Source organism: Thrips palmi, unplaced genomic scaffold (assembly GCF_012932325.1).
Source record: "Thrips palmi isolate BJ-2018 unplaced genomic scaffold, TpBJ-2018v1 HiC_scaffold_12, whole genome shotgun sequence".
In the NCBI taxonomy this organism is placed as follows: domain Eukaryota; kingdom Metazoa; phylum Arthropoda; class Insecta; order Thysanoptera; family Thripidae; genus Thrips; species Thrips palmi.
Window position 1 is genome coordinate 759,254 of NW_023144623.1, and position 22,836 is coordinate 782,089.

General features: G+C 48.4%; 2 protein-coding genes and 2 long non-coding RNA genes across 7 annotated transcripts; 3 read left to right on the plus strand and 1 right to left on the minus strand.

The window, feature by feature from the left end:
* Positions 1–87: 87 nt before the first annotated feature.
* LOC117640577 lies at positions 88–3,127 on the plus strand. Its single transcript, XR_004587438.1, has 3 exons — positions 88–203; positions 1,677–1,769; positions 3,004–3,127. It is a non-coding gene; the product is annotated as an uncharacterized LOC117640577 (long non-coding RNA).
* Positions 3,128–3,235: 108 nt separating this feature from the next.
* LOC117640404 (serine/arginine repetitive matrix protein 5-like) lies at positions 3,236–7,598 on the plus strand. The gene is made up of 8 exons (XM_034376904.1): positions 3,236–3,298; positions 3,393–4,314; positions 4,407–4,549; positions 4,914–4,974; positions 5,490–5,594; positions 5,775–5,806; positions 6,081–6,308; positions 6,515–7,598. Exons 1-8 carry the CDS (start codon positions 3,236–3,238, stop codon positions 6,938–6,940), a joined length of 1,980 nt encoding a protein of 659 aa, XP_034232795.1. The 3' UTR covers positions 6,941–7,598.
* A 535-nt stretch (positions 7,599–8,133) lies between these two features.
* Positions 8,134–10,869, minus strand: LOC117640562. Its single transcript, XM_034377113.1, has 6 exons — positions 10,730–10,869; positions 10,337–10,656; positions 9,883–10,240; positions 9,611–9,805; positions 9,129–9,465; positions 8,134–9,034 (listed from the first exon to the last, which is right to left on the minus strand). The coding sequence occupies exons 1-6, from the start codon at positions 10,733–10,735 to the stop codon at positions 8,814–8,816; spliced, it is 1,437 nt and encodes a 478-aa protein (XP_034233004.1). The 5' UTR covers positions 10,736–10,869; the 3' UTR covers positions 8,134–8,813.
* Positions 10,870–13,926: 3,057 nt separating this feature from the next.
* On the plus strand, positions 13,927–19,190 carry LOC117640574. Of its 4 annotated transcripts, none has more exons than XR_004587435.1 (9): positions 13,927–13,997; positions 14,074–14,241; positions 14,350–14,482; positions 14,560–14,691; positions 16,638–17,062; positions 17,144–17,321; positions 17,415–17,544; positions 18,660–18,772; positions 18,851–19,190. It is a non-coding gene; the product is annotated as an uncharacterized LOC117640574 (long non-coding RNA). The 4 variants fall into 4 exon arrangements; XR_004587436.1 differs by having other exon boundaries at positions 14,560–14,675; XR_004587434.1 differs by having other exon boundaries at positions 14,333–14,482; positions 14,560–17,062.
* Positions 19,191–22,836: the final 3,646 nt, after the last annotated feature.

Genomic DNA, 22,836 nt, shown 5'->3' on the forward strand with positions numbered 1-22,836 from the left:
AGTCCTACGTACCGTCTCTTTCGATTCACGGTGTTGTCGGACTAGCACTGGAACGTTTTCTCCGTTTCCTCTTCTCATTCTTCCTTGGTTGAAGAAAAGCGAGCGAAAGCGAAGCTTCAGAGAAACGTGACCATCTGTGTGTTTGGGCTGGGTAGAGGTTGGCTCTTTGATTAAGTGTGGTCGTGCAGACCAGAAAGAGAATGGTGAGTAAATTTCTGTTAAGTTCAGTTGCCTTGCACTTGGAATGATATTTCATTTCTAACCTTTCAAACCTTCGAGTTGGGTTGCCTACAAGATGAGTTTTGCTTGTAGAGTTTGCGCAATCACTATGGCATAATCGTTGGCAGTGTTCTGCAGGGGGTGGTTCTGTTCGGAACTGATAGCTTCATAGGCATTGAATCTACTAGAACCTTCAAGTCCCGGCCCCGCCATTATGTTTTTGAATGTTTTTTTTTACGGTGGCAACCGCCAGAATGTTCGGCCGTCTGTATGGAACGAGTGCTTGCTTCTACACGGTTACAAACAGTCATGTACACCGACTAAAATTTTTGCTTCTGCCGGGATTTGAAGCCGTAAGTCGCCTCGTGAAGCTCAGCGACGGAACGGCAACCTACTTGTCGCTTTCACACAATAAGGAGCGCTGGAACCACCCTTAGCGGGCCTCTGCTCGTTGGTCCTTTAAAACCCTATTGTTTGTAACGTTTTTATAACTGTACTATTATGCAAAGAAGTTTTATGAATAATTTTGTTTTGGCCCTTGCTCTTGGTCATGCGAAAATGTCTCTTGATTAAATGTTCTTATGGTAGATTTTTGTTGTCTGCAGAAACACTTTTAAGTGGACTGACTGTACAAAAACTATGGGGAGAGTTATTTCTTGAAGTGCATTTTTCTCCATACCTCAAATCACTGTGTTCTTCTTTCTATTTCAACAGTGCAGTTTAACAAGAGAGTAATTGTGCCAAATCTAACGTATCATTTGACACTGCTTTCTTCTAACTTCTGTTACTTAAGTTCAAAATTATCCGGGGTTGACATCAAACTTTCCAGTAAAGGTTAAAATTTTGACAAAAATCTTCGATGGGAAAATGGTATACTTTATGGAAGGTGTAGCTTTGTGGGTGCACCTCAGAACAAGCCTTCTTACTTCTAAAAAAAAACAGAGAGGCAGAATCGCGTTAGTAAAGCTGAGTTTGGTACTGTAAGCGCAACTATTTAATCTCTGCAATTGTCATGCTTTCGCAAAAGACTTTGTTGGAATGACTAAGTTTCATAAGTTGGACCTGGCCTAGATTTATTTGTTGCTGTACAAGCATCAGATTCTCATTGGAATTTTTGTTGAAATTTGTGAAACTGCAGTTACGTACTTCAGACAATATTGTTAGGTAACTGTTGTTAGGTAATGGTGCAAAAGTACCATAAACTTTGTAATTAAAAACTGTGTTCCGGATAGTCAACACTTTTTTTTAAGAAGATTTTTGCCACAATTTGTACTTTGATTGGAAAATTTGGTGTCAACTTCCTTTATATTCTGCAGTTTTCTTATACTCTCTGTGGGATACTGCAGGGCACGACTGCAAAACAAGAATGTAGTTAGAAAGTTCCTGATCATTTGGCATCTATGTGTCTTTCCTGTGTTGGGGTATGATTTTCATTGTCTTGTTGATGTCACTTTCAGGACCCAAGACTGGTAGGGTTTCTGCAGGGACAGCCCTTATTGAGGCCCAATGCTGCCGTGCCCATGCATTTTCCTGTGGCGGCGCCCAACCTGGTGAGCCATTTATAATATGTACTCAAAAGTGAAACATTCACAATAACAATAGTTACCTCTTTAGTTTGTTAGCCCGCCAGCCGATTTGCGTGAAAATCAAAAAGCAGCTACGGTACTTGTCCATCGTTGTGCTCAGGCTTGGCTGGAGCACGGACACGCGCGGGCTGCCGATGTGCGCGACGCAGTGGCTGGCCGGCACACAGTGGGCCAGAAAACCGGTGGAGGCGGCCAAAATCCTAGACGCGTTTTAAGCTGCAGAGTCGCTCAATAGGGCTCTAACCGAACTTGTGACCCCACCAATGGATTGCTCTCCGAACGAGGAATCCATTGGTGGGGTCACACGTTCGGTTCGAGTCCTATTTGGCGCCTTTGGAGCTCAAAACGCGTGTAGAGTTTTGGCCGCCTCCACCGGTCTTCTGGCCCACGGTGCGGCACCGTTGCGCACGGCTTTACGCTTCGCCTCTCACCGCTAATATTTTGACGGCCGCGTTGAACATGGTTGAAGCTAGGCGGTCACCAGCACACCGCCAGCACAGGCTCGGCATCCCGTCGTAGCAAAGAAGTGCCAATCTAGGTGACAAGGCGTTTTGGTGGACACCACCACGAACGTCGGCACTTGGCTTCGCCTTTTTCTCCGCCCCACCCCTCCCCTCAGTCCCCCTTCTCCATGCCAACACACTGTGTCGCGGCCGGCCCACAGTGGGCCAGAAGACCGGTGGAGGCGGCCAAAACTCTAGACGCGTTTTGAGCCCCCGAGTCGCTGAACAGGACGCGAACCGAACGTGCGACCCCACCAATGGATTCCTCGTTTGAAGTGCAATCCATCGATGGGGTCACACGTTCGGTTCGAGTCCCATTTAGCGACTCTGGAGCTCAAAACGCGTCCGTGATTTTGGCCGCCTCCACCGGTCTTCTGGCCCACTGTGCGGCCGCGTGGCCCTGTCTACGTGCCCCCACAGTGGCCTCTTCCCTTTCCCACCCTTGCCTTCCTCAGCACCAGTGCGACGATGGTCGCGACCGCTCGGTGTCCGGCCGAGCCGTTCAAAAGAGTCGTTTCGTCGCTCTGCCTCAAACACACTCATCAGAATCTCCGCAAAGGTGCGATAGAGACAGAACCGAATCGCGCGGCATGTTGGCCGTGGGCCAGCTCGGTGTGCGTCGATAGGCTGGCCAGAGGGTCGGGACATCAGTCTGAAAGCAAGGGGTAGTGGCACGCAAACGTTTTCTGTTTTAGGGGTATACACTGAACCACCATGGCCGCCCTCACCTCGGCCATCAAGGCGGCAACCAGGGAGTACGCCCTGCCTACAGCCACCACCACCGCAGCCGCAGCCGCAGTGCTGGCTCTGGCACAGCCCATCGCCGTGGCCCAAGTCCACGCTCAGGACGCCACGGCCACCGCAGCCGCAGCGGTTCCTGGGCCAGGGAGCGTCGCCGCCGGAGCCCGAGTGCGCGTCCAGGACGTCATGGCCACCGCAGCCGCAGCCGCAGTGCTGCCTCTGGTTCTGGTGCAGACCGTCGGCGTCGCCGTAGTCCAAGTCCACGCTCAGGACGCCACGGCCACCACGGCCGCAGCCGCAGCCGCAGTGCTGCTTCTGGCACAGAACGTCGCCGGTCTTCAAGTGCGCGTCCGGGACGCCACGGCCACCGCAGCCGCAGCGGTTCCTGGGCCAGGGAGCGTCGCCGCCGGAGCCCGAGTGCGCGTCCAGGACGTCATGGCCACCGCAGCCGCAGCCGCAGTGCGCCTCTGGTTCTGGTGCAGACCGTCGGCGTCGCCGTAGTCCAAGTCCACGCTCAGGACGCCACGGCCACCACGGCCGCAGCCGCAGCCGCAGTGCTGCTTCTGGCACAGAACGTCGCCGGTCTTCAAGTGCGCGTCCGGGACGCCACGGCAACCGCAGCCGCAGCGGTTCCTGGGCCAGGGAGCGTCGCCGGCGGAGCCCGAGTGCGCGTCCAGGACGTCACGGCCACCGCGGGCACAGCCGCAGTGCTGCCTCTTGCACAGACCGTCGGCGTAGTCCAACTCCACGCTCAGGACGCCACCGCAGCCGCAGTGCTGCCTCTTGCTCAGACCGCCGCCGTAGTCAAAGTCCACGCTCAGGTCGCCACGGCCGCAGTGCTGCCTCTTGCACAGACCGTCGGCGTAGTCCAACTCCACGCTCAGGACGCCACCGCAGCCGCAGTGCTGCCTCTTGCTCAGACCGCCGCCGTAGTCAAAGTCCACGCTCAGGTCACCACGGCCGCAGTGCTGCCTCTTGCTCAGACCGTCGGCGTAGTCCAACTCCACGCTCAGGACGCCACCGCAGCCGCAGTGCTGCCTCTTGCTCAGACCGTCGCCGTAGTCAAAGTCCACGCTCAGGACGCCACGTCCGCCGCAGCCGCAGCTGCAGTGCTGCCTCTGGCACTCTTGTCGCTACTGCACAGGTGCCTCAGGCACCACAAGGTCCCAGCCCAGCCCCAGCCCATGTCCAACGGGCTGCTGGGGCAGCTCCTGTCAGGACACTGGGTTTACACCCGCAACCAGCCAAGAAACTGACGTCAAAAAGTACGGCCAGCTTTCGTGCAATTCCGTGCAATGTCGCCTTTGCCCATTTCTCTGCTAATTGTTCTTCGTTCATTTATACTCCGGTCGAACAGGTCCCAAGGATCCAGAGGAGGACGACGAGTATGATGATGACGACGATGACGATGATGACGACGAAGATGATGATTCAGACGATGATTCGGTTGCATCGTCGGTTCTCTTTGTGGCTGACGAGTCGGCCGACGAAGACAAGAAGGTAATTTATGTTGTATTTATTTTGCCCCTCTTATAGTTTATTTGAATGGTTCTTTGTGAAGGGAAGGGTCCTTAAATTTCCAAACTGCCATTTTTATTATGTTTTCCTTCATCCATTTTTCCTCAGTAGGGGACAGGCAAACTGGAGAATGAAGGAATGTATTGGACCATTTTTATAGCTGTTGCAACGAAATTACTCTCTAAAATAGCTCTGTTGTTAATGAAACCTGAATTCAACTGCCCATTATCTGCTCACTTTTGGCTACTTTTTCTTCGGTTTTAAACAGTCGTTTACATATCCTAGAAACCTTAGTTCTGCTTTTTTCTTCACGAATGTAATGACAACAACTTTTTTGTTGCCACAGCCATCTAAAACGAAAGGAAAAGCTGCAGCAGCGGTCAGGGCAAAGAAGCCTGCCAAAGATGGTGAGTAAAAAGCTACCTCAAATCCAACAATACGTTGAATTCGTTTAATTTGAATGCACTCAGGCAAGTAGTGAACAGAGTGTGTTGAGCACTATATCTCTTTCTTGGCTATCAAAATCGTAATTTTGGAAACAAAATTTATTTTACTCAATTTATGATAATATTTTAACATTTGATATTCATGATGCATCAATCAGTATATTATTGAAATGCTGGGACAGATGATCTATTATTGCAATGGACACACCAGAGCACCGAAGTGAAGGTGAAGCATAAGCCTGAAATAGTTCCTTAAAGTCGAAAATTTGCTAGTATTGTGTGCGGTTCTTTTCAGTCTTAAATTTGTAATAATTAAAGAAGGCTTAGTATAATTTAAATCCATCAAAACCCTGCTTAAATAGAATAATTTAGTGAACTGTATTTTGTGCGTCTTATTCATATTCTTCTTAAGTCAGCGCTCTGGTGTAAGTTTGTATTGTAATAAATGGATTGTTCCTTTTTTACATTTTTTCCAGGAAGCAATAGGGGCCGCCCAGTTGGAGCTAAGATGATCAAACCGAAAAAGGCGGAGTTACAGGCACAGTTGGCAGCTGCCTCAGGTGGTGCCTCCACTTCTAATGGTATGTTGTTACCTATTGTATTAATTTCTTTTTAACTGCATGTTATTCAGTGACACAATTTTCCATCTTCAGAAGTGGCATGGTGGCTGTATGCACTTTATTTTAGGACTTGTTACAACTTTGAGAATTTCAATTTCATGGGCATTGCTTGGATTTAATTCTTTTACTTCTTATTATCAGGCTCTCCAGCTGAGCTGATTCATAATGATAAGGTAGGTTTGGTTTTTCTTATGAGTAATAGATAGTCTGAAATTGAAATTCTAAAGCAATGTTAGATCTACAGTAAAATGTGATTTAGCCCCTTCTGTATTATTTCTTCTGCATTACGAACCAGTGCTATGTGTACGGAATGGCTCATGTGCGCTCAGTTCTAAATTTAAATAATCAATCATTGGAACGCTTGTGTGTGGAAATGTTTGCATGAATTGAGTGCAACATGAAAGGGTAAGTTAGTTTTCATAAATACGTGTCGGTCATGTGTTCCAGGAAATCCCAGAGGGAAGCCCAAGAAGGACCCCAAGCAGGAGCCCAACAAGGAGCCCAACAAGGACCCCAAGAAGGAGCCCAACAAGGACCCCAACAAGGACCCCAAGAAGGACCGCAAGCAGGACCCCAAGCCCAAGCACGAGCGGCCTGCCAAGGTTCAGCCCAACTCCGAGTCCGAGCCCGCGCAGAAGGCAAGGTCGCTCAGGTCCAAGAAGACCTAGATCAGTGGTAAGAGGCTTCAATGTTGTCTTTTGATATGTTTATAGGCATCACTGCTTCTTATCATGGGTTTTGTTTTGTTCCTAATATGTCAATTCTGTCCTAACGTCAAGGATTGCTCAAATAGACTTTACTGTATTACTTTCTGCAATTAATGCAACACTTTCTTCGTTTTAAAGGTAATAACTTTTTTTTTTTTTCATTGTTGGTTTTAGCCTTGGGCATCATACTGGTGGGAAGATGAGGAATTCGAGGAAACTGCAGAGAATGCATTGAATGACATGTCGCCCCCAATCCATCAGGAGGACGCACCGCAAGACGACTTTGTCTTCCCTGAGACTGTGGAAGAGGAAGATGCACTTTTTGCAGTACCACCAGATGACTTTGGGTTCCTCAACGCCAGTGATCACCCGCCTTCCCTCCCATTCGCCCCCATTCCTGCTGCTTCGGATTTGGCAAAAATGGTTACAACGCAACCAATGTGCAGGGCGTGTAAATTAGAACCACCCGTCTACTTGCTGATGCCGTGCAAAATATTTGGCATTTGCAGTGATTGCGAACTTGAATACAAGGACAGACTGAAGAAGTGTGTTGGATGTGGAGAGAAACATGTGGTTACAATCTTAAAAATATTTACCTAAATGTGTTTCCCTCCACAATTTTTATTTTTCTTCAGCATTAAACTTTCATGTTTGCTTAAAAACCTAATTCTGTGATTAAGATAAGTACAAGGTTGTTTAGTGTTTAGTGTTTTGATTCTTTCACATTTACACATGGTGTAAAGAGGCCTCTGTAAAGGGGCTCATACATGTTAAAAGCACTTTGTAAAAAAATATTTTTGGTGTAGAAGGATAAAGGTTTTATTATTTCTGTATTAAAACCCTTTTAGATAATTGAGTAAGCTTCATTTTGACGTAAAGGAAAGTGACTTTGGACATGTTTAGGAAATTTGGTAAAAACATTTAAACTTTTGGTTCTCATAAGATTTTGTTTGCATACAGTAGAAGTCGTTTAAAGCGTTGATAGCAATTGTGGTCCTGTGCCTTCTTATTGCGCTGAAGACTCTCTGTCTAGCTCATAATGTGATGTAAACAGGCATATACTGGCATCACATTATGATTCTAGCAAAGGAGAATCTTCAGTGCAATAATCATAGGTAGATGGGACCTCAATTTCTTTCAATGCTTTAGGCGGCTTTTACTGTACTTGCTTGATCTGTGGGGGGAAAATCAGGGAGACTCCTCACTAGTAGTGTCATAGATTTGACTACAATGGGCTTTTAATCAGCAATAGTTTTCAAAAAACAAAGGAAAACTGAAAACTTTTTCAGATGTAAAGCCCATTGTAGTCAAATGTATGACACTACCTGTGAGAAGTCTCCCTAATTTTTCCCCCACAGATCTGAGCAAGTATGCAAACAAAATCTTACAAGAAGCAAAATTTTAAATGTTTCTACCAAATTTCCAAAACATGTCCGAAGTCACTTTCCTTTATGTCAAAATGAAGCTTACTCAATTATCTACAAGGGTGTTAATACAGAAATGATAAAATCTTGATCCTTCTACACCAAATATCTTTTTTTACACAGTGCTTTTAACATGTATGAGCCTCCTCAATATGTTTGGGTTTCTGAATAGGAACAGTGCATTACATGCGAACCCACTGTAATGTTGGGTGTTGTACTTTATTGTTTTAATTCTTGACCTTTTTTTAGTGTTGAATAGCATGGATAGTCATGAAAAATTGGTTTATAAGTGTCAAGGTTTGTTTTTTTTTATTTGATACCCAATTTTTAAGGAATGTTTCATTGTATGTCAAAGACATTTACTCTGAACTAGGTGTTTGTCTTGTTGTAATTAAAGGCAATTTTCAAAGACTGTTGTTATTATCTGCTTTACTCACTCTTCAGGTGGTGCATTTTGAGAATTATCAATTGCATGCAATGAGCAGGATAACTTTTCCTTGTGCACCTGTGGTGCAGCTTATTGGGCCACAATGAAGGATATTTTTCCTCACTAGTGATTAATAACTATAAGTAGAAATGTCTCAGGATTGGTCAAATTTGATTAAAGAATACTTTGTTTGTTTACTGTTCGTTTATTGATCAAGAACGAGTCCCACACAGAGAGGTACAAGTTATTTAGAACATGCTTAGCATAAAGCAATCAGCACTAAGATGCCGCTATATCAATGTGTCACAGAGCCTTTCTTTTTGCACTGTGTGGGAATAGACTTTGAAGCAATGTGAATGAAAGGAAAAAATGTTGGTATCTAACATATTAACTAAATTCTTAAATTCTTATTGCAGCTCACTTATGACACAATTATGCACCTTATTAGTATGACACCAAACAAGGGTGACCAAAAAAAAACGTGGATAGTAATTTTAGAAACACATTTGTGAACTGTTTGCAAACATTTGACCAGTTGACAGAAAACGGACAATACACATATCAACAACCACAAGGAACTCCATAAATAATACTTGAGTCAGGATACACTAAAAGGACACATCTAATTTCCATACACTGGATTCCATACATTCTCCACACGATATGCAGCTTGCTTCAGAAAAGTTGTCAAGCTGATGTCTCCAGTGTTTAAGCTACCAGTCATCTGCCTGATGACGTCATCATTCATGACAGCAGAAGTCTTCCTCAATCGATTGACACGTTTCCCCCTTCTGAGATTATAGAGGTCTTGTGCCAGCCTCTCTTCCAACCTCACAAGAGCATCTGAAAGGTCACAAAAACATTATGATATCCAAGCGCAGTTCCACTAATAAAAATGTGGGCTTTAAAATTGAAAGAGGCGGGTGAGGAGACATACCAATGAAAAGCCAAATATTAGGTCTTCTCTGCTTAACAGCTAAGGACAGGGCATGGTTCAATGACTCTGAAATGTTGTTAGTCCTGTCTTCGCTGTAGCAGACCGACATAATGTTCCTGCGTGGAATCCACGTTGTTCTCATGTACTGAAAAAAAGGAGCCAACTGCCCATGCAGGCCGTTTCTTCTTGCTCTCCTTTCAATCGTTGCCAGACCCTTCCTTATTCGGTGTGAAGGAAGAAGCGGCAGAGCATTGCAGCTCTTAACAATGGAGTCTGCACGACGATTTCTTTTCAACAATTGAGCAAGACGCAGCTTTTTGGCCTTCTCTCTTAGCCTCTGGAAAACAGATTTTCACATTTAGCTCGTGGAACCAGAAACCACTAGAAACTGAGTAACGTAACACTTCACAGTTTACACTTGTTCAGAGCTACAGTTTAAAACTCAAAATACATAGAAGGAAAAAGAAGTTATTTTGACCTACAACAACGTAATGGTAGAGGCAGCCTTCGACTCTCAACTGCCGACCAAAGACAGTCTTCCAAGCATTGTACTGAGCAACTTCAAAATCTGTATGAACCACTCGTGGGTCACATCCACAATCTCTCAAGGTTGAAAGCAGCTCTTCATACGCGGGCTGAGTCCTGGACTGCATTAATACAAATGCCAATGGAAGACCCTGTAACATAATAAAACAGTTACAACTTTTATACCAAAATCATGTTTGAAAATTTTATTTTATTTTAAACAACCTACTCTTTTGTCTTTTGTACAAGTTGAGATGGTGAAGAGTTGTCTAGAATTGGGCTTTGATGGTCTTGCATCCCATGTACCATCAGCAAATAATTTCTTTGCTCTCCTTAAACGAGCTTGTTGTCTTTTACTCATAAATATGACACAACGTGTCTTCCTCCTTGAGGATCCCACTGAACCAAAATAAATGTTTTGCCTTCCATCTTGTGTTCTAGTGATTTGTCTATTTTTCCTTTTCCTAAGTAACTCTCCTAGTTCACTGATCGTTGATGGTATCTTTGGATATCGACTAAGACGGGCTCTTCTCATTGCAGACCTTAAAGTATTATGGTCATTACCTACTCTTATTCTTCTAGGATATCTAAGAGGACAAAAAGGAAAAACAAAAATGAAAGTCACATTAACTTCAATGGATGTACACAACATGGGCTAAATTCCGGAACAGAACTGCAGTTACCCTTGACTCTCCTGGGCAACAATTTCGTGGTAAGCACTAGGGTCCCTGGTGCGACATCTATCTAGGATGGCACTTCGTAGTTGTCGCTTTTCCTTAAATGACTTGCTTCCTGCATGATTATGTGGGGTAGTCACTTTCAGCTCTGTACCCCTGTTGTTGCAAGACGCCCTTCCAGGACAACGAGCACCAGTACTCTTGCGGTTAATAGTGCATTCTAATGACACCCTTCCCCCATTCATCGTACGATTTTTATAATAGTAAAAACCATCACTGGTGTAGAACACACGAGATCCGGCTTTAAAACCTGCAAAACTTTTAACCTGCAAAACAGACAAAGGTAAAAATTAAGAGTAAGCGAAAGTGGCTGCAGTTGAACAAATATTGATACATTACCCTCATTCTTTCGCGAATTACTGCTTCAGAGAGAGCGACTTCTAAAAGTTGATGGCCTCGGAGCCGTGAATTTCTGCTTCATTGATGAAAAGAAGAAAGGCATACAGGTCCTGGACACCCACCAAACAAACCACAAACACCTAGAGACCCTCCCTTCAGAGATGCGCAAGCCAGCGCCGCTTGGTAGTTAGTTGGTAGTCCCATGGAGGCAAAGGCACCCTGAGTGAGGCTAGCGGGCTGCGTATCTCTGACAGGAGGGCTGCGCATCTCTGACGGGAGGGTCTCTAGGAGAGGCCACCGCTCTACTACTTGTGCCGAGAGCCTACTGATCCACAAGAAGGCCGAGAACTAGCAGATGGTGCCGTCAAACTCCAGGTCGGGGGCGGACCGCGGCGACGGCCGTCCTGCGCCAGCTCGTCTTGCAGTCCCGCCGGCGCCGCGGCCCGCCCCCGACCTGGAGTTTGTCGGCACCATGCCGTGCCGTGGGCCATCTTCGATGCGCAGTTCCAGGCGTTCCAGGATGCTGCGCGGGAGTTTGGCTGGCTAGACCGTCGTCGTGAAGAGGTGCCGGCTTCTCCGCGCCCCCCACGGCCCCGCGGCGGCGCTGCTGCTGACCGTGCCGCCGGCCTAGTACACCGACTACGCAGTGCTGCACGCCCGCCTGCAGGAGACGTGCGCGCCGGCCGCCCGTGCCCGCGTCGCCGAAGCGTCCTCGGAGCACCGCCGGCAGAAGCCCACGGAGGGCATCCGTGAGTACGCTGACGCCGTACTGAGAATGGCGCGCAATGCGTACCACACCCGGGCCGAGGACCCGCTGCAGGCGACGGCGCACCGGGTCTTCATCGCCGGCCTAGCCGCACCCGAGGTGCGCCGGGCCACCGCCGAGACCAGGACACCTTCGCCGAGACCGTCGCTGCGGCCCTGCGGCTGGAGGCCCTCGACCAAGCGGAGCAGCCTTCCGCCAAGAGCCCGAGGTTCTGCCTGGAAGAGCCTTCCACCTCTGCAGCAGCTGCCCACCAGGACGCCGACGTGCGCGTTGCTATCGTCCGTCCGCTCGCCAACGAGGACCCGTCGCTGGTGGCCGAGCTCCGCGACACGCTGCGGGAGGGAGGTGCGGCAGCCTGGCGCGGCCAACGCGGGCCCTCCACAAGGCCGCTGTGACGATCGCCGGGAAGACCGCCGAGGAGACCGCCGAGATGACCGCCGCGGAAGCACCACGGCCCAGCGCCGCGGCCGAGTACCGCGGCGCCACGCCCCGGCGCGCCGCCCCTCCCGACGCCCGGAAGTGCCGCTTCTTGCTGGACACCGGCTTTGCGTTCACATTGGCAAGGCTAGGCATCTTGCCCCCAGCGTCTACCCCCAGTATGCAGGTGCAGGGCGCGTTCGAGACGGGCGCGTTCGAGACGGGCGCTTCCGCCGAGCTCCGCGGCCCCCGCTACGGCGCCGGGCTGACCGTCATCTGCTTCAAGGGCGCCATCTACGAGTGGTGCCTTCTCGGGGCCGACTTCGCGGCCACTCCCGTGTCGAACAGGGACGACCGACTGCTTGCTGCGCAACAACGGTGGCGTCGTGCCGTGCCGCTGAGGCACCAAGCCGGTATCCGGCATCTCGGCCGTGGTCGAGCTGCACTGCGACCACCACGCGGTGCTGCCGCCCCACTGCAGCACCACTGTCCACGTGTTCACCTGGGCGGCCAAGGCCGGCCAAGGCACAGGCAGCGTTCGACAGGCTGCGCTGCGCGCCGCCCTCACCGAAGCGCCGATCCCGGCCCTCCCGGACCCCAGCGGCGGCCCCTTCGTGCTGGACTGCGACGCGTCGAACTTCGCCGTCGGCTGCGTCGGCAGGTCAAGACGGGTCAAGTCATGACGTGGTCGCGTGCCACAGCTGCACCCTGACCCGGCCGCAACGCAACTAGTACTGCGTGACCCGGCGCGAGCTTCTCGCCGTGGTCCTCGCCATCCGCCGCTTCCACCACTAACCTGGTCGGCCGGGCGTTCCTGGTGCGGTGCCACCACGCGGCGCTGCAGCGACACGGCTAACGGCCAGCTGGCCCGCACTGGCTGGAGTCCCTGGCGGCCTACGACTGCACCATCGAGCTCCGTCGCGGCGAGGACCATGGCAAGGCGGACGCCCTGGCCCGCCGCCCCTGCTACCCGGAGTGCCGGCACTTGCCGCGGACCCACGAATCGACCCCATCTTCCACGATGAGGGGGGACGGGGACGGCGTTCGACCCAGCAAAGAGTCGGTCAATGACGCCGGTGTACCCGCGAAGGCCCTGTGGTTGCTGTGGCAGTCCCTCGAGATCCGTGACAACGCTGTACCGCCGCATTGTGGACGACCGAGACCGCGTCACGCACAAGCTGCTCCTGCCGCGGGTCCATGTGCCCGCCGTGCTACGCACGATGCACGACGACCCCGGCCGACCAGTGCCTGCACCCGGCAGCCCGACAGGACCCAACATGGATGCAGCAGGACCGGCTGCATCATCTCCCAGCACGAGGTCCGCGAGCGCGCCTGGCAGGCCGCGCTCGTCTCCAAGGAGCAGTACGACGTGCGCGCCAAAGCGTCCGTCCGTCGCCGTCGGAGGCTCCGTGTGTGTATACGAATCCAAGTGCCGCAGGGGCCTCAACCCACCTCAACCCGGCTGGCTCCAACGACCCTGCGGATCGGCTGAAAGACATTGCCCAGCGGCTCCACATCGACCGCGAGAAATGTCAGTCATATCATCTGTAATTTGGACCGGAGACTCGGCTCACAGCTGCCAGACGTAATTTTTCGTTTTCCCCTCAAGCCCTTTTCGTCTCTGATTTTTCCCATTTCAACCGTCTTAGGCCCCTTATATTTCGAAAAACAGTAGCAAAAAGAAATAACTTTGAGCTTGAAATTTCCCATTTGCAAATATTTTTTCCCCACGGGCCTTAAAAATTCCCACGAAATAGGGAATTTCCAACGATCTGGCAACATCGGGGAAACGTTCCAGTGCTAGTCCGACAACACCGTGAATCGAAAGAGACGGTACGTAGGACTATACTACCTCGGACCCATGACACGGTTCTCGCATGATTATTATTTTACGAAAACCGATGGCCAATGAAAAACAGTTTTGTTGTATTCGTCCGTTTTATTTTCACAAACCTCAAATGGCAGAAGCCCGACGAAGTGGTACAACGTTTGTCAGGTTGGTACTGGCGGTGCCGTTATTTTTGTTTGAATGTTGTTGTTGTCGTCGCAAGTTGAGGGACGTTGTGCCTAAAGCATCGTACTGAAGTACTGAAATTTATTCAAATTCCGGTGGTAATGTTGTGATTTGCGTGTTCATGATAATAACAATGACGATTTTCAGGCGCGAATTGAATCGTTCTGCAGACGCTGTGCTGATGCCTGGCTAGGGCTCGTAACCGTCGCGGAATAGGCCACTGTCTTGTAACGGTTGTTTATCGTCAGTCTCCAGAGGTATTTCTCCTTCCGAAGTTCCACGTTTCGGGAAAGAAAATGGCTTGGATTATTTTGGGTAAGTTCTTTCATCTTATTGCTGCGATATGGTTCCCTTGTGTGGTTGAAATCTGAACCTAACCTCTCCTTGCCTCGGCGCCGCTCATCAGAGAACGTTTTATTTCAGATACTGCGGCAACGATTGTCGTTCCTACGTGACGTTTGTGCTACGGACTGAGTGTACAGGTTTCTTTTTGTCCTGATTCATTACCCCAACGTAATTATTGGAGTTGGAGATGGGTCGCAGAGCAGACACAGTGGTGAGTAACACTGAGAATGGTGTTTGGCCTTTTGTTTCTTCGCTCCCATCTACAATTGCGATCCTGTTTGATTTCAGGTGTTTTATCCACATTTTCCATGCCATGGCAGCAAGTGGTGATGCCTCAAATGTGCTGTTGTTACGCTGTGGGAATCTTGGCAGCAGTCCGTTTCGGTGTTCATTGTTTCATCAAGGTAGAAAGAAGTGCAGGTAGTAGAGTGTACTGTACAGTGAGGTATGTGTGTTTCATTGATGTTTAAACTGGACTTGGTGAGGGGATGGACGTCAAGAAAGTCTTGTCAAGAAGCTGGAGCCCCTCCTCATTTCCATCGTTCAGCGGTCGTCTGTGAATGTCACCTCAAGCATTTGGTGGAACGGGAGACTGGTGTGTGGTTTGGTAGCGGTGTGTAAGGAAGTTCAATGTGAATTTATTGTGCATGTATTTTTTTAGGAGCTAGTTGTAGTGGCAGGGTCTTTCAGAATGAACTCAACAAGAAGAGTGGTGGGAAGAAACAGCATTGATGTAGAAATGTAGCCACATCTTGAATCGTCCTTCTTTTAAAGTGAATTTTAATTATTGTTTTTGCATGAGGGTACTTTGGATGGGAATTCTACAAATCAAACATCAAGAAATGTGACGCTGAGATCATAGATGGGCCTGGACAAGTATCGTTCAATAATTTCAGTCAGCACTCCACTGGTGTGGGTTTTTTAATTTATTTATTTTATTTTTAGGAAACTTGAAGACAACAAGAACTTTGGTGTGGTGGTGGTGGTGGTGGTTTTTGTTCAGTAAGATAATGCTTCTTAAATGATGTTGTTTTTTGCATGGGCCATATTGCAGGGGTAGGTAAACCAGAAGAAATATGGGAACTGAACTTGGTGAGGGGATGGACATCAAGAAAGTCTTGTCAAGAATCTGGAGCCCCTCCTCATTTCCATCGTTCAGCAGTCGTCTGTGAATGTCACCTCAAGCATTTGGTGGAACGGGAGACTGGTGTGTGGTTTGCTAGCGGTGTGTAAGGAAGTTCAATGTGAATTTATTGTGCATGTATTTTTTTTGAGAGTTGGTTGTGGTGGCTGTGCTTTGAGAAGAAACTCATCAAGAAGAGTTGGGGGAAGAAACACACTGATGTAGAATTGTGCTGCCATGTCTTGTAATTGTCTCTGCATGAGGGCACTTTCAATAACATTCTGCAAGTGGAACATCAAGAAATGTGACGGTGAGACTGAAGATGGACCTGGACAAGTATCACTCAACAAGTCCAGCCATAACTGTTCTGTTGTTGTGTGTTTGTATTATTTTTTTAAACTTGAAGGCAACAAGAAATTTTGGGTGGTGGTGGTGGCGGCGGTTTGTGTTTAAGTCCTAATCTGCTGTGTTAATGATTACATTTTTGGCACGGATAATACTACAGTGTTAATTCCAGGGTATGTTTTATAATATCTTTGCATTTTCCTTTCTCATTAACACTGTTGTTGACTCTTAATTATCAATGTACTGTTTCTTTCTCTTCCTGCAGAAAGATATCCCTTCTTAAAAGAGGGTGTGTTTGTTTTGCTTTCAATTCAAAGCCACTTGGAGGAGAAGGAATTTTTCAGTCATCGTAATCCTTCCATAAGGGTTGATACTGACTTTTTGTGGTTAATCATGTGTCTTTTGGCATGGGATTCTTTCGGAGGGAAATCTGCAGGTGGTTAGTCCTCAAGAAAGTTGGCATTGACACGACAGATGAGCTTGGACAAGTTACAGACTTCAGAAACCGCACCAATAAACAACTTAATTCATCGCTCAGCAGCTGTCAGCTGGGAATTGGGAAGTCAGAGCCAGCAACAAGTTTTGGGTGATGGTGGGAATGTTGGTACCGAAAAGTATTGCCACACCTCGTTTAGTTTCTTTTTTCTATAAGTAATATTTAATTTTTGTTTTGAGCATGAGGGCACTTGTGATAGGGTTCTGCCAGTGAAATATCAAGGGATGTGTTGTTGAGACTACAGATGGGCCTCTACAAGTACCACTTCAACAATTTCAGTCATCGCTCCAGTGTCTACTTTAGAAATTTGAAATCAACAGGAAGTTGGGGATAATGGTTTTGGATTTGGTGTGTCTCTTGTCTCATTCTGCAGTTTAAATTATTTCATGGGCCATATTGCAGGAGGAATTTAGGAGGTAAACCAGAAGGATCATGGGCTTCGCTGATTAGGATGGGCAATGGCATGTGGTTGCATCTCTACTAAACTCCTTCACAAGTCTGCTGTTTCTTTGGAATTTCAAGCCATCAAGAGAGAAGAGTTGTTTGTTGTGGTGTCTCTTTGCATTATGTCATGAAGGCACCTGGCTTTGGCGGTCAAATACAAGCTGATCAGAAAAAAGAGAGGGTGGCCCAGGTGGTTCTTTGTTCTTTTTATCAAGTCAAGAGGAGCGGGATGGTGCTGGTGTGTTTATGTGTTTGAGAATCTGTTTCATTTGGTGTACTTCAGATTTAATTAAGTTAAAGAATGTGTCGCCCTGTTCAGCCCTGCTTTGTGACAGCTCAATCACTGTAAATACCGACTGGCTTTCTTCTCGCTTTCTTCCAAGGTATGTTATCTTATATTAACTTGTTGTTGGTACTGTCATCACTTCACTCTCATTCTAATGTTCCCTTTTCTCTCCCTGCAGGATATCTTATCTCAAGAAGAATAGGCAGTATTTGTTTTGCTTGTCTCCCACTCCAGGATATGTGGGTAATCAGGCATGCTGCAAATCAGTCACCCGACTTAAATGTCAGTCCTTAGATGTGCGTTGCAATTACAAATTTTGTTGTCTGAGACTTGGCCCTCAACTTACATAACCACAGGTAATCATTGTCATGTTGCTATTGTTTTGTATGTCTTTTTGTTCTTTTGATCATTTATGAGCATTTGTAATTTGCTATTTTATTATTTTTCAGTTCCAATCATGCCATTTTGATGAAGTTATTCCTTCAAGCGTAGAGGAGAGTTTTTGAAATGAATCTCAATCAGAGTGTGGTGAATTCCACGCCATTTCATCTCGGACAGACACCAACACCTGTGCCCATGGTGAGAAATCACTTGCTCACACTTTGTGCATAATTAGAATGCATGTCAGGTTTGTTCATGCCGTAATCTTTCCATCTTTGGTTTATGGTGACTAAGCCATTTGGTTTAAGAATTTCAAATTGGCTTTGTACGGTTTTCCCCCAGTCCCCTAATCTTTAGTACTTTAATACTTGGAGTGTGGGAGGAACTTCTTGATGGGGACCATAAAATTAAGGTTACTGGAAAGTGAAAATCTTGCTTTCTAGAATATTTGTGGCAGCAATTTGTTTTTTTGTTTTTTGTCTTATGTTCCTCACTGTAAGATGAACTTACAACCAAAGTTAGGACCCCCAACTCCGAATAGTTTCTGAGTTATTGAGGTTTACGTAACAAATTTAGTTGATTCTCCCAAAGTCTCCTCACGAATACCTAGAAAGTTTCCAGCCTTCACCTCCTGGCAAAACAATCTGAAAGGACATATAAATAAGGTTGCATAAGCTTTTCGCAATATGTCAATCAGTTTTTTGACAAGAAGAGATTTAATATGCAATAGATTTAATTTTGATCAAAATCATGATTTTTAGCAATGTTTTCAACAACTTTTTTTCTCTAGTTGAAAAACTAACAGACATCTTGCAAAAAGCCTATGCTATCTTTTTCATGTCTTATTAAGGACCAATTGGTCAGAAGCTGAAGGCTGAGAACTTTTTTGGTATTCGCGAAGAGACTTTGAGAGAAGCGACTAAATTTGTAACGTAAACCTCAATAACTAAGAAACTAATAGGAGTTGGGGGCCCTTCTTTTGGATTTAAGTTCATGTTATAGTGAGCAACTTTAGACCAAGAAACAAAACAGCTACCACCACTATTATTTTAGAAAATCAAAAACCCAATTTTTTTACCTTTTTTTTACCTTAACGCCACATGGATCTCTCTCCATACAGTGGTATTGACATCAATGCCTTCTTTATGGTTCTTTACTGTTACCCTCATATTTCCAACACATCATTACATGGTCCTCAGAGCCTTTGTGTTCCCATTTTATTATGCACTGCCCGTTGTCTTGGTCTTGTGGTTCTGGAGAGACAAGCCTTTCTGTTCCACCTCATTTCTCTAATGTTGTGACATTGTTCTCAGGTCTTTCCCCGTGGCTGCAGCTTTCAAATGTAGGCCAATCTGTGCAGAGACCTAGGAATGAAGAGCAATCAACCACCTGTACTGCTGACTCTGCTGTGCACTCCAGAAATGAAGTGAGTCTGCATTGCTTGTAGCATGCTGTTCATGCTACTTCAAACTGAGTTAATTATAACACACTCTTCTTTTCACAGGGAATTGTGTGTTCCTGAAGTTGTGCGGATTACACCTCCATTTTTGAAGAAAACTTTGCTTTTTGGAATCCTCTCATGTTAAATTTCTAGCCTATTGTGTTGTGCAAATGAACTGTTAAATATTTTAAGACCGGTCAAATAACTTAATTTCTAATGATTCCATACATATTATTTTGTACTGCACTTTTTCTTTTGTTCAATCTTTGAACACAGAATGAAAGTCATTTATCTTTGTTAATGTCAATAGTTTGCTTTGATATTTTATCAATTGTTATCATATTTCCAGTGTTGTCATTTTGTCTAAGGAACGCAAGTGGAATAAAATTCAAAGACACCAAAAGTATTGCATTTCCTTCATTTTCAAACCCCTATGCTCACCAAGACTTACTTTTTGGCACTTATGTGGAAACTGCATCTAGTCAACGGCTTGCAGTTTGGTCTGCCTATTTGTTCTAATGTGACGGATAAACTAATAATTCATCTTATAAAATTGCACTCAGCAGTAATAGTGACTGAGTAGCTCTCAGGTAAATTGACTTTCAGACTGATGTAATCGACTCTTGGTGCATCAAAAAACCCAATCAAAAGAAATTGGTGGCAAAGATACACTTCACAATTAAATGATGCTCAAAGGAAGCATTTTGTCACTATTTCCGATTACAAACTTGGACTGGCTACTCATTCTACATAATGTGGTATACTGTTTAAACAATCACTTTGTTTTAAAACATGTACATGAATTATAGTACACCCCAAAGGAGGAGGGAATAAACTCAACAGCAAAAGTGAAGCAGCTCAGTGGGTACTATGTTCAAAAATTGCCTCAGACTGACATCTTTGGAGGCAGATCATGCCATTTAATTAATACCAGTGATTCACTCCAGATACAACACTTGACCACAGCAAATAAGAAACAATATACCTAATGCTAATCAAAATGTGTTTCATTAACGTCCAGTTCATTTTTGAAGATTTTTTTTTTTTAATTTCATTTTGCAACATATTCTGGCTTGCTACATGGAAGGGAACTCAATAAAAAGAAAGCCGGGAGCTCACTGAAAATGACTTGGAAAAATATGAAGTTTAAGATTCAAGGACATCCATTGACTGCTTCCGTTACTTCTATCGGAAGTTGATCAACTTCAGTACTGTGTGACTTTTTTTTTTCTCGCCGCGCAGCCACACTGGCGGCGGCGGCCCGTCGTCGGAGAGGGCTTGCGGGCTGACGGCGCGCCTCGTCGTCAGGAACTGGACGACCAGGCCCACGAGCAGGATGGCGTCGGCCCGGCGCGGCCCCTCGAGCTGCGGCCGGACGATGGTCTCCCCGGTGACGGTCACGCCCGTGCACCACGTCCTCGGGCTCGGCGCACTTGGGGCAGTCCGGGGTGGCGCTCTGGTTGGGCACGTCGGCGGCGAGGGCGGCGGTGTAGAGGGCCTTGGTGAGGTCCTTGCCGACCAGGCCGGGGACGGCGGCGAAGGCGGGGCTCTTGCAGGACTCGGTAAAGTGCTTGACGCATGCCGGCACCGACGGCGCGTCCGCGTGGCGCTGCTGCAGGAAGCGCAGCCAGCACCCCGAGACGGTCTTGAAGTCCGCGCGCGCCGAGCTCTCCCAGCGCGCCGCCAGCATGACGCGGGCCTTGCGCGCAGGGTCCTGGAGTCCGAGGCCGCCGCGCTCCCTGGGCTGCACCATGACGTCGAACGGCACGCGGACGGGCTTGGTGGCCCAGAGGAATTTCCCCAGAGCCTTCCGGACCATGCCGCAGTACTTGGCGGGCAGCGGCGGGACGGCGGCGCGACGGCGGCGAGGTGCCAGAGCAGGGGCAGCGCGTAGGTGTTGCAGTACTGTACCCGCTGCACCAAGTTGAACGCGCGCAGCGAAGAGGGCGCGGAGCACACCAACGCGGCCCGGCCAGTTGGCAGTGGCGAGTCCGCTCGTCTTCGCAGTGAAGTGGACTCCAAGCAGCTTGATTTCCTTGGCGACGGGGTACGACAGTGGCGCGCGGCGCGGCCAGCGTCCGACGGGAAGAGCCATGGACTTAGCATCGTTGCCGCGCAGCCCCGACTCGGCGCCGAACTCCTCCAGAGTGTCCACGAGCACGGCCACCTCCGCGACGTCCTGCAGCACCACCACAGTGTCGTCGACGTGCGCGGACCCCGCAAGCCTGCCGTCCGTGCCCTCGACGCGGACCCCGTCGAGCCTGGTGTCCAGGGCCTTGAGCAGCGGCGAGCTGGCGATGCAGTACAGCAGCATGGACACCGGACAGCCTTGCTTGATGCCCTGGAGCAGGTCCATGGCCTCGGTGATCACGCCGTTGATGGAGGTCCTGGTGGTGGCGCCCTCGTACATGCTGCGGAGCAGCGCGACGACGTGCTCGCCCACGCCGTGCCTGCGGAGGACAGCCCACAGGAAGGAGTGCCGCAGGTTGTCGAAGGCCCCGGCGATGTCGAGCGCGACGACGCACACGCCCTTCTTGGTGTGCTCCGTGAGGCTGATGGCGTCCCGGACGTCCCCCAGCGCGGCATGCATGGTCCTGCTGCATCCCGGCTGGACAAGTGGGTTGTGGGTTCAAATCCCACTTCATCTTTGCATTTTTCTACACATTGGGTTACTGTTCATACTGTCGGGAGCCTTCCAGAGCGATTCTGGTGTGACATCATCCACGCCGCTGCGCGCCTGTCCCTCAGTGCACAGCCTCTGAGCCGTAGCCCTTAATGGTAATGGTAATGACGTGGCAAGCAGGCCGCCCCGCCAAGCTGAGGCGTGCGTTGGGTTGCCTACCCACGCGGCGCCCCAACGAATGCGTTTCGGCGCTCTCGCCCTGTGGGGCAGCTGGGGTGGCGTTCTGACTTCTCTGATATTGACGTCACGGTGTGGCTGTGATTTCAAATGTTACCGGATTGAAGGGGTGCCTTGTCGGCGCCGCCTCCTGTGCCGTCCTGCACACACAGGTGGAGTTCAAGAAGTCGCGCACCCTCGTTCAGCACGGCCCGCTGCCGGCTGTGTCCTTAGGACCTGGCCAGTGACAAGGGCCACCGGGGGGTGGCTTCTAGTAGTCGCACGAGCCGTGTGCCCGTCACAGACACCAGGACTCAAGCCGCTGACGACGACGCGGGGTTCCATAGCGGTGCCCGTTGGCCTTACCTCCAGCACTCGTGGTCTCTCACTCATCTCTCTCTCTCTCTCTCTCTCTCTCTCTCTCTCTCTCTCACACACACACACACACACCACACACTCACATCTCTCTCTCTCTCTCACACCCAAGGTGGCGGACCTCCGACGACACGTCGCAGTTCACGGAGTCCGCCGCGGCGCCTGCAACGCCAAGCTGCAGGCATGCATCGCCCGGCCGCTGGGCCTTCCCTCCGGCTTGGCGCGGGGCGTGCCCCGGCCCTGGAGTACCCATCTTGACCATCTCTTCCGAGTATCTCATCTTTAGTGTACATTCTTTCATTAGAAGTTCGTTATTCTTTAGTTAGTTTATAAAAACACGGTTTATTTGAAAACTTCCCATCTTGAACAAACTAAGAGAACAATGGATTTTAAAGCCTGACTCGACACAGTGTTGCCGTTAATGGCTGATACATTTTACGATGCAGGGTGGCTATCATCTAAGACCCACAGAAGGTCACTTTAGACACAGCAGAAGGAAAAGGTTTCAGTGCGGGAAAAACATTGACACCTCAACAGCTCTGTGTGTGCGTGTGATACGTTGGGCCTTAATACTGTGGGTGTGGGTATAAAGCGGGAAAAGGAATTATTTTTTGGTCAAATTTAAAAGCAAGTATGTTTATTGAAATATATCTTAGAAGACTGAGTCGACGTCGAGACGGGTGGAGGCGGGATCCGAAGCAGGGCACAAGCAGGGCAGAAAGAGTGACTGGTAAGCAAGCGGTGACGTGGTGGTCATCCAGTACATAGCTCCAAGCACATGCAAGCAGAAAACAAAAAAAAACAAAGTTACAATGTGTCAAAGTGGAGTTTGTTG

Excerpts from the sequence above, each read along its gene's own strand:
- LOC117640404 (XM_034376904.1), top strand. The coding sequence starts at position 3,236 with ATGGCCACCGCAGCCGCAGCCGCAGTGCTGCCTCTGGTTCTGGTGCAG. Across the intron at positions 4,550-4,913 it reads CGGCCGACGAAGACAAGAAG|CCATCTAAAACGAAAGGAAA; the intron begins GTAATTTATGTT and ends TTGTTGCCACAG. Across the intron at positions 4,975-5,489 it reads AAAGAAGCCTGCCAAAGATG|GAAGCAATAGGGGCCGCCCA; the intron begins GTGAGTAAAAAG and ends CATTTTTTCCAG.
- LOC117640562 (XM_034377113.1), bottom strand. Across the intron at positions 9,466-9,610 it reads GCCTCTACCATTACGTTGTT|AGGCTAAGAGAGAAGGCCAA; the intron begins GTAGGTCAAAAT and ends TCTGTTTTCCAG. Across the intron at positions 9,035-9,128 it reads TAATATTTGGCTTTTCATTG|ATGCTCTTGTGAGGTTGGAA; the intron begins GTATGTCTCCTC and ends GTGACCTTTCAG.